General features: G+C 62.7%; 2 protein-coding genes across 2 annotated transcripts; one reads left to right on the forward strand and one right to left on the reverse strand.

The window, feature by feature from the left end:
- Positions 1–2,193: 2,193 nt before the first annotated feature.
- Positions 2,194–2,925, reverse strand: MNEG_2453 (Subtilisin Carlsberg; the record flags this gene model as incomplete). The annotated part of the gene is made up of 2 exons (XM_014049070.1): positions 2,194–2,712; positions 2,839–2,925. 2 exons carry the CDS (start codon positions 2,923–2,925, stop codon positions 2,194–2,196), a joined length of 606 nt encoding a protein of 201 aa, XP_013904524.1.
- Positions 2,926–5,229: 2,304 nt separating this feature from the next.
- On the forward strand, positions 5,230–6,118 carry MNEG_2454 (hypothetical protein; the record flags this gene model as incomplete). The annotated part of the gene is made up of 2 exons (XM_014049071.1): positions 5,230–5,511; positions 5,774–6,118. 2 exons carry the CDS (start codon positions 5,230–5,232, stop codon positions 6,116–6,118), a joined length of 627 nt encoding a protein of 208 aa, XP_013904525.1.
- Between the last annotated feature and the right edge of the window lie 3,358 nt (positions 6,119–9,476).

Raw genomic sequence — 9,476 nt, forward strand, 5'->3', positions numbered from 1 at the left:
CTTAACGTGCCTTGTGGGGAATCAGCATGCACAGATGGCTGCGGTCAGTGGAAGACGTCCAATTGATTGGCAATATATCGGCGATGCGGTGGGGCACGGGTTGGATCAAAGCACAAGCAAGTGCCAGCAAGCGCCGAAGCATGCTCTTGTGCGCCGCTTGCAAACTGCGCACCGCTGGCGCACCTTTCGCTTCCAGGGCAGCACCAACAACTTTGATACGCTCTAAAATTTGCGGGGTTGCACAACGGACACCCGAAACGGTGTTGCTGAAGGCCGGCCCAGGCGTGGCTGGTTGCGGTGGCCGGCGCAAGCTGGCCTGCTGGCAAGCACGAGCTGCCCTGCAAGAAATTACGGTAAATTTGTACTTGTGAAGCCTCTCAACAGCCTGTCGACACTTTACAGACGGAACTGGACCTGAACGTTGCAGGGTTCCAGGCAACCTACACAGCCAACGAAGAGGACGGTGAGACTGGGAAATAAAACGACTACTTGAACTCTAGCGTCACAATCACTGGCGGATCTCATCTTGGTCCTTGAAGGGCCGCGGTGACACACCTTGGTCACCCGCGACGTGGACAGGCGGGGGCAGATATGTTGTTAATACAAACTCTCACATTCTTATGCTGTCTGATCCAGCAGGTCTGCCGCCGCTCTCGACGACTGTGGAATGAGGGAGCAGCGTCATTCGGCAGGCGCGATTGAATTGGCCGTTGACAACCATCAATTATATTTCCGGCGCCCTTGCAGTGTCAGAGCTCGTCAAGAGCTGCAAGAAACTCCACTCCGACAGGTGCTCAGGGGGCCCACAGCACCCCATGCTTTGCTCCAGGTGCCAATCAGCCAATCAGCCAAGTGTAAGCACAGCATCAGAGTCAAATGCGCGTTCTTGGAAAGGTGTCCATCGCATCTGTGTGGCAAGGCCCGTCAAATGCATGCAGTCTTACAAAACATGACACCACTATATACAGTACACAGGAGTTTAGGATCCAGATTGTCCAGACAGTGGAGGCAGCATACCCTGCTTGTGCGGAGGGTGTGGCGCAGTGCAGTGAGCACACATTGAAATCACACAGAGCACAAAGAAACAACAGGTCCCATCAACACAGGGAAACCGTCAGCCTGGGGCACCGTCATATGCACGGTCGCCACCAGAAAGAAGTACGAGGGGGGGGATGCACCAGTGATTGCAAGTGCGCCGTAGACCCAACAGCGCGATGCCTGCCACATGAGGATGTGTGGTAAATGCCTGCCCGTGTACAAACGAAAGCGTTTGTGAGATATGAGCACCTGCTTTATGAGGGTTCATATTCTGGATGGAGAGGATAATGTATTAAGCAAGATATCAAACAGGGGCATCTGGGGCAAGGAGCTGGGCCTCACCAAACTTGGCCTTTGTTCATGCCACGTGCAGCGGCGGCCTAGGGCACAAAATCCCAAAAGCAAACACAAAAGAGCGCCCCGTTCAGGAAGTGCAAGTAGGCCGCAGACATCGCTGCAAAACAGGGACCAAATAATTCCATGCTGGCGCTGCTTAGCTGGCCACGCCGCGGCATTGCGTCACCAGTAGTCTGCCCAGATCAGCGGCCCGTAGTACCGCCGAGATGCCCCCGTGCCGACTGTGTTGTCCAAACTGCCCCACCTGAAGACTCTATCCGCCTTGTGCCGGGCAACAGCTGACTGCACGATCTTGACTGCGTTGGCGGCGCCATTGCTGAGACGGCAATCGCCAGCGGCGAAGCAGCGGCCCGCAACGCCAGCCACGTGCGGACTGGAAAAGCTCGTACCCGACTTCGACACAAAAGCGGCGCCAACAGTCGTCGACTCAATACTAGTGCCGGGAGCAGTGACGATCCGATTCAAGTCGAGGGGGCTTGCCTGAAGGGGGAGCCTAGAAGATTCAAAAGGGTGGGATCATGCAAGTTGTTGAGTGGACCCTCCAAGGTTGGCGTGACCTAGGATAGCAGTCACGTGCTCCTGTGCCAACTCGGTGTGGAGGGGTGTGCTGCAGGTGCAGGCCCAAAACAATCCTTGAGCAGCTCACGACACCTGTGTGCAGGGCACGCTCTTGTATTGCACCTCAGAACAAAGTACAGCCCAGCCGTCGTGTGCATGTACGCGAGTCTGCGCATGCATGTGTACGCTGTTGGAGATGCAGTAGCTCGCCCATGAGCAACTTTTGCCTTGAGCCCGTACTCACCAGTTGCTGTATGACGCAGGCTTGCCTCCACCGGTCGGCGACCCTTGAACCAGGTCCAGTGCCGTCACCGCAATCACCGCCGCACAGTTGGCCGGGAGTGACGAGCTCATGTTGACGCCGGAGTTGCCGGCCGCGGCCACCACAACCATGCCGCTGTCCACCGCCGCCTGAATTGCGTCGCAGAGGAAAGGGTCGCGCCCGATACCGCCCAATGAAAGGTTAATGACAGAGACCTTCATGCCCGCGCCGTTCTGGACCAACCACCGCACTGCGTTCGAGATGCTGAGCGTGGTGCCGGCCCCCTGATCCGACAGCACCTTCGCCGAGAACAGCGGCACGCCCGGCAGGACGCCCCAAACGCCCATGCCGTTGTTGCGCGCGCCGATGATGCCCGCGACCAGCGTGCCGTGGGCGTAGCGGTCCGTCCAGTCGTCGGGGTTGTTGCTGTTGTTAACAAAGCTCCTGCCGCCAATTACGTTGAGGTCTGGGTGCGGCGCGATGCCCGTGTCCAGCACCTGTTCAGCCAATGGGGTTTGTTAGGAACTTTGGGCGGGGCACGGAGGAAGGTCGGTTCTAGGACGAGCAAGAGCGGAAACAAGCGCAGACACAGCCGAACGCACGATTGCGCTGCGGACCCTCACCGCAATGGTGACGCCAGCGTCTGCGGCGTCCACAGGGACAGACGCAGGGGGCCCCGCCCTGCCTGTGGTGCTCTGGATGCGGCCCATCCCGTTCAGCGTGGCCTCCCCAACTTTCAGCGGCTCGCGGGCAAGGCGCGGCACGCAGCGCCCGTAGCTGGATCGGCACCCAACTGTGCAGTGCAGAGGGGTGTCGCCGCACCTGGGTCGTCGTGCGGGGAGTGGTGTAGCAAAAACGGATTGGGGACTAAAGCTGTGTTCTAGAACGTCAGGAAAAGGTAGCGTGGCATATGTGCGCAAGCGAGCACATGGCGGCGGGCGTCAACACGACGGCACGGGCCGTACCTTCCCTTGCTGCTGCAACACTGGCTGAACCCGCACACAGCCTTGGCGGCAGCGCCGCACAAGCCATTGCGCCTCGCCACCGTCAGCGGCGCCGTCTGGGCCAGTCGGCGGGTACGGCTGGCGCTGGACGGCGGACGCGGGGGCCCGAGGGCACCAGGCGCTGACAGAGCGCGGTATTCAACAACCGGCTGCACGTACTTGACGCCAGACAGGCCCGAAAGGCGCTCTTTGACTGCGGCCATGGCGTAGGGATCCTCTCCAACCAGCCCGGTCACTCTGACCAAGCTGGCGCGGATCGAGGGCGCTGCGCTGCCGCTGCGTCTAGCCGCGGGTGCAGCCGCAGCCGCTGCAGTGCCACCGCCGCCACCGATACTGCCGCTGCCGCCAGGGAGCATGTCGGCCAATAACTCGACATCGATGCGCGGCGCAGGGGATGGCGACCCCGCAGCACCCCCATCTCGGCTGACGCGCGCCGCTGCAACCGCGGTCTTGGTGAGGGAGGCGGTGGCCGCGGCTGTTGCGGCGTCACGGGCGCGTTCGCCGGCGCTGATGACGTCACCGACCCGATCGTCCCAGACGATAATTAGCTGTCCCGCAACTGTGGTGGGCTCTGGATCAGCTGACCAAGCTCTCCGGGCTGCTGTTGCAGCCAGGGCCAGGAGTAACAGGCGCGCTGCATGCACGGCAGCAGGGCCGCGGCGCCGTGACGTCCGCCGCGCCATGGCCCGCCGCGGCTGTGGCTGAGCCCAGCCACGGCAGCCCGCCTACCTGAGCTGCTGTGGCGGGATGGGATGCGTACAGAGAGCTTTTGTAAGGGAGTGCATGCCCAATCACCCGCATACCCACCGACGGCGAGCCAGGGAATGAAAGATCTGGGCCTGGCGACGGGTTCACACCCTGCTGCGTTCGACCGAGCGCGGCTGTGCACAGCACACCGCCGGCTTACCTCCCACTCTAAGGTAGATATCAGCGCTTCTTACTATGGACCAAACTCCGCGGTGTTGCAACGGCAGGATGCTGCGTGACGAGGTGGCCGGCGCAACCCGGCCAGGTGCACGCAAACACCAGCTGCTCTTGAAGAATATCAAGTTAAGCTCATAGCAGGTCGCTCGTCCACGAATTGTGTGCTGACGGAGCGTTCTGGTGGGTGGGGGCCAGCCAGTGGCTATGCTGTGGGTGCCAGCAAAGCGTGGGCGACAACGGGCGGGGTGAACATGCGAGTTTTCAGCAGTTCGACTATTTTTCCTGAGATGGAGCTGGAAAGGACCACGTTGGGCCGTGGCAGTGACAAAAAACCGCGATGAAGTGACTCGGGTACCGAGGGGTACAATGATTACGCGTACACAGCACAAATCGTATGTGCCCGTCAATCAATCTTCAAATGGTTTAGTGGGCTGGTCGACAGAGTTCTGCGGTTGCCTTGTAGCAAAAACACGGCGTAAAGTGGCCGCAATGGTTTTTCACGGTCATAAGCGAGCAGAACAGCTGCTGATGCTCTTGTGTGCCGCCCTTAGCTCGTGCGCTACTCCGGCCATCGCAGGCGCAAATGCCACATCCCGCAGGTGTGCAGCGCTGGCCTTTGAGGGGGCAGACGAGGTGCATGTCGACCAAGCTTCTGGCAGTGGCATATTGTGTACACAGGCACTGCGTACAGCTGCGCAACGGTGTTACGCGCCGCACGCACACCATGAACTGCCGACACCACGCCAACCAACCCCTTGCATTTGGGGCGCTCCACACGGCGCCCCAGCTGCATCCTGGCTGAGTGCATGTCACCCCTAGGCGGCGGCAACATAACGGAGGCCATCAGGAAAGGGTGCGCAGCTTGCAGGGGCCACGGGAGCCTGCAGTGCTCGGGGTTGAATCGCCGGCAAAGGGCCAAGGCATCCCAGGCAGTGCGCCCCGCCCTCACTAGGCCAGCTGCGCACGCCTGCAACAGCGCGCCCGCCTGCTGCGCCCCCGAGCGCCCCCAGGTCGGGCGACTTCCCCAGCACCCCTGTCGAGGGCTGCGGGTCCCAGCTGCTCGCGTACCTCAACAGTGGTGCCTACATGCGCGGCGTCGAGCTCGCGGCCAGGGACGCCCTCGCGGCGATGGGCCTGCCGCTCAGCCCCCAAACAGCCCAGGCCCAGAAGGCGGCGCGTCAGAGGCAGATGGTCGTCTTCGACATCGATGAGACCGTGCTGTCAAACGTGCTGCGCGACCCCGCCGCGTTCACCAAGGGGCGCCGGCTTATGGGCGCCGCCGACCTGGCGGCGCTCAGGGACGCTGCGGCGGCGGCGGCGCCGCCGGCCGCGACGCCGGCGCTGAAGCCCGTGCTGGGGCTGTACCAGGTGCGGCCGGTGGGGGCGAGGGGCTGTGGCTCCCGATGGTTTTGGGGCATACCCCTGCTGGCAAGAGGGGGTGGCACGCGGGCACGCTGCGAGGGCGCGTGTTTGGACCCTCGAGCGGGGAGGTCGGGCGTTGCCGCGGCCGGCCGAGCGCCGTCGATTGCACATTGAAGGACAGCAGGGGCCGGGCCTGCGGGTGGTTGCAGCTCTTTGTCACGTCTCGCCCTCCTCCCCACCTCGATCCTCCTCCCTTTGCGCCTGCCAGGCCCTGTGCGCCGCGGCACACCCGCTCGTCCTGATCACCGGCCGCCGCGAGCCCCTGCGCGCGCCCACCGCCGCCGCCCTGAAGCTCGCCGGCTACGGCGAGCCGTGCCAGGGCGGCGCCAGGAACGGCGACCCGGGGGTGTGCTGCTATACCTCCCTCCTCATGCGCGGCGCCAACGACAGCCGCCTCGCGTCGGTGGTGAAGCCAGAGGCGCGGAGGGCTGCGCAGGTCAAGTATGGGTTTCATATCTGGGGGTCAGTCGGGGACCAGTTCAGCGATATGAACGGGTTGTATCACCCAGAGGTGGCCATCAAGATTCCCAACCCGTTTTACACGATCCTGTGATCTGTGATCTAGCGGTGGCCATGGTAGAGCGAGGGCGGGCCGCTCAACCTCTCGCTGCCCGTGATTGGACGTTGCAAGGCGCCGCCGAGCGCCCGCATGGGCGCCACACAGTGATGGCGTTCGGATGGCGCTGAGACAGCCGGGCCCGTCTCATGCGTATTCTATTATCTTTGTCATTACCAGCGGCCGAACCTGGGAGGCCTGCCCTTTGCTCTGCTGTCTACCTTCAATTGTCACGAGCTCGTCTGCATTGGTGCGTGTCTCGCGGGGCGTGATGGCGCCTCAGTGTGCTGGATGCGCACTTCAAACCCCTGACGTATTGACTGCTTAGAGCCCGTTTGAACCTGTCACGCATCTCATCACGCATCTCATCACATTCTGCAGCAAAATGACTTGCCATAGTGGTTGTAGCGACGCCACATTATTGACTACAGCGATGGGAATCGTCCGCGCCGCTGTGCGACGCTTCACAGGTGTCCACACATCAAGATCGTGCTGCGTCCGCGCCAGGGCTGTGCTGTGCAGCGTGCGCGCTGCAATTTGCTGTCGCAGCTTTTTATGTTGTAGTGCTGCATGGCTCCCACTGCATGCCTCTCACACAACATGTAGGCTGTGAAGCTGAAGGTCTTCTGCAGGACACGCTGCTGCCACAGCAAAGCAACCGCGCAAAGGCCGTCCTACTCAGTACAGGAGCTTTGATGTGAGGAGCCGCGGGTACCGCTCGCAAACTGTTGTGACCACCACAACAGTACCAGTGACCAGCCTCGGACATCGACGACCTGCCTTAGTCCCCTGCCCTCTTGCAAAGTGCCACATGCACGGGCCATGCAGGAGTTTTGTGCATAAAGCGACATGTGTTACTCTTGCATATGCGCAATCGCGCCAAGTCAGCGGCGCTGAGGCGCCAGGGGAGATGTGGTGATTGGTAGGGGGGGAGGGGGCGAACAGGCGCGCGCAAAGACGCCCATCACAGAGGACGAGCGGCAGCTGCGGCGGCGATGGGGGCCGGCAGTGAAGGCGCGGGACAAGTTGTAAATGCATTGCCGTGTTGAGGGGTGAACCAGCTGTCAAGGCATGTGGGTCGTGCATATGCACGCGCATGTGAATGATTCGGGCGTGCCTGAGGCGGCCGCAGCCGCGTGCGCTGTGCTCCCGCCGCGCCTCGCCTGACGGTTGCGCGGGCAACAGGATGTTGAAAAGCTTCTCCAACAAACAAGCATTGCAGCAAAGTGCGGAAGTCCTCCGCATGGGCATCATGAAGCACAACGCTGCATGCAGGTTGACAGTGTGCACCATGCATCACGGCCCTCAGAAAGGCCCTAACAGGCCTCCAGCCGGCCTTGCTCCCGGGACGAGTTGTGCGGGGCAGCCGAATGAGAAGCGCCGACGCTGTCGCACAAGATCAGCCGCGCTCACGTGCCCCTTGCGTGCGCAGGGTGGACAGTCACGATTCATCGCATGGAGGGCCGAAAACAATTGTTAGTGCAATGGATAGTCTCGGGGTTCACAATCCCCCACGACGCCGTTGTGCCTGGGCCAAGGCTCCGTTGCCTCGTCATACCGACCAACCGCCGGCGATGCACAGGCGGCAACAAGCATTGTCAGGGATGAACGGGCGTCGGCTCGCGCCCTGGCGCCCGCCCGCCCGGCGCACGGAGGCAGGTTGCGCAAGCGGCAGCGCGCTTACATGAGCGGAACACACACACCACACGCATACACTCACACTCGCACTCACACACACACGCACACGCACACGCTTGTCCGCAGCTGGCTGCGCCCGGCACTCATGGGGAAGGTAAAGACATGTCTGGCGGCCACCGTATCCAAAGCCGCCGCCGCAAGAGTGACTTGAGGGTCCAACCCTGGCTCATCGCATTGACATTGGCAGCACGCATACAGCCGGCAAAGGACGCAAGCAATACGCGGTCAAATGCGCCGGCGGCTACAACACTCCCGACGCGGGCTCCCCGTCGGGTGGGCACGGCAGCCGGTGGCTGCTGCGCTCAGGTGATGATCACCAGCCGCAGAATGGGGTCACCGTTGAGGCAGGCGCGGGAACAAGCGGTCCCGCAGGCTGCCCCTGGTGTATGAGTGGTCCAGCTCTGCCAAGAAGCTGTCGTCCTGCGGGATCAACAGGGGTGGTGCATGTGTATGGTGCATGCATACATCCATTCATGCATGCATGCGTGCATGCGTGCATGCGTGCATGCGTGCATGCGTGCATGCGTGCATGCAAGCGAGCGCTGTGGCAAGTGGAAGTGATTGCTTGGCTGGCTGCGCAGCAGGCCTGTTGGCAACGAGGTGCAGGCGGCTTGAATTGGGACAGAAGCCTTGACTGCTGCCCGCCTGGCAAACAGGCCAGAGCCGTGCAGCGGCTTGTGCACGAGCCACCTGTACAGTCGCGATTCAAGCCCGCCAGGCTGGGTTCGACCCCCTTCATGGGTGTTGCAGGACCTTGGGACCCCCTCGGAAGCTTGCCCGCACCTGCCCAATCTCCACCAGGTAGCGTCCGGGTGCTGAGACAAGCCCCGTAGCCGCGCCGCCCTGAGGGCCGCTGCCGCCGCCGGCGCCACGTATGCCTACCCCAGCTGATGGCCACTCCGCCGGCGCCGCGCCAGCCTGCGCACCGCCGCGCCAGCCGTCGCTGCAGGTGCCGTCGCATACGTGCGGGTGGCTTCCCTGCTGAGGCCATGGCGGCGGGGGCGGAAGACCGGGCGGGCGCGGCTGTGGCTGCTGCTGCTGCTGCTGCTGCTGCTGCTGCTGCTGCTGCTGCTGCTGTTGCTGTGGCGGTAGCGGCAGCAGCTTGCGCTGTTCGGTTGGGACAGCACAGGCAGCTGGGAACTGCAAGGTGGTGAGCGACGAGCGGCCATCAGCATCAAAATGGGGCATTCTTTGAGGCGTCAATGCGCGCCGGCGACCACACCTGAAGACCGGCCACCTGTAGCCCAGCAGAGCGGCCCTGCCAGTGGTGAAGCAGCACCCTGTTGCTGCTCAAGCACGCAGCCCACCCACCCTGACTGCAGTGCTGCACCCAGCCCAAGCCCTTGCTCACCTCGTCCGCCCCGCCGGCCGGCACGGGCGGCGCGGCTGCTGCCGACAACGGCAGGCCCGCCTGCGTCAAGCCGGGCAGCGGCCCGCTGTAGCTGGCCAGGCGCTCCGTCCTGCACCCCAGGCGCTCCCTCATTTGGACGAGCTGGGAAAGGGCCTCCTCAAAGGTGGGCCTGATGGTGGGGGGTTTTCAGGGGTGGGTGGTAAGGCAGCGGAAGTCAATCGGATGTTAGGCTCATGTGAGGTGAGGATTTCAAGAAACCCATAAATCCAGGAGGTCGCACGGTCGAGCTGAGGTGCTGGGGTGGAG

The sequence above is a fragment of the Monoraphidium neglectum genome, assembly GCF_000611645.1.
Source record: "Monoraphidium neglectum strain SAG 48.87 unplaced genomic scaffold scaffold00277, whole genome shotgun sequence".
Classification (NCBI taxonomy): domain Eukaryota; kingdom Viridiplantae; phylum Chlorophyta; class Chlorophyceae; order Sphaeropleales; family Selenastraceae; genus Monoraphidium; species Monoraphidium neglectum.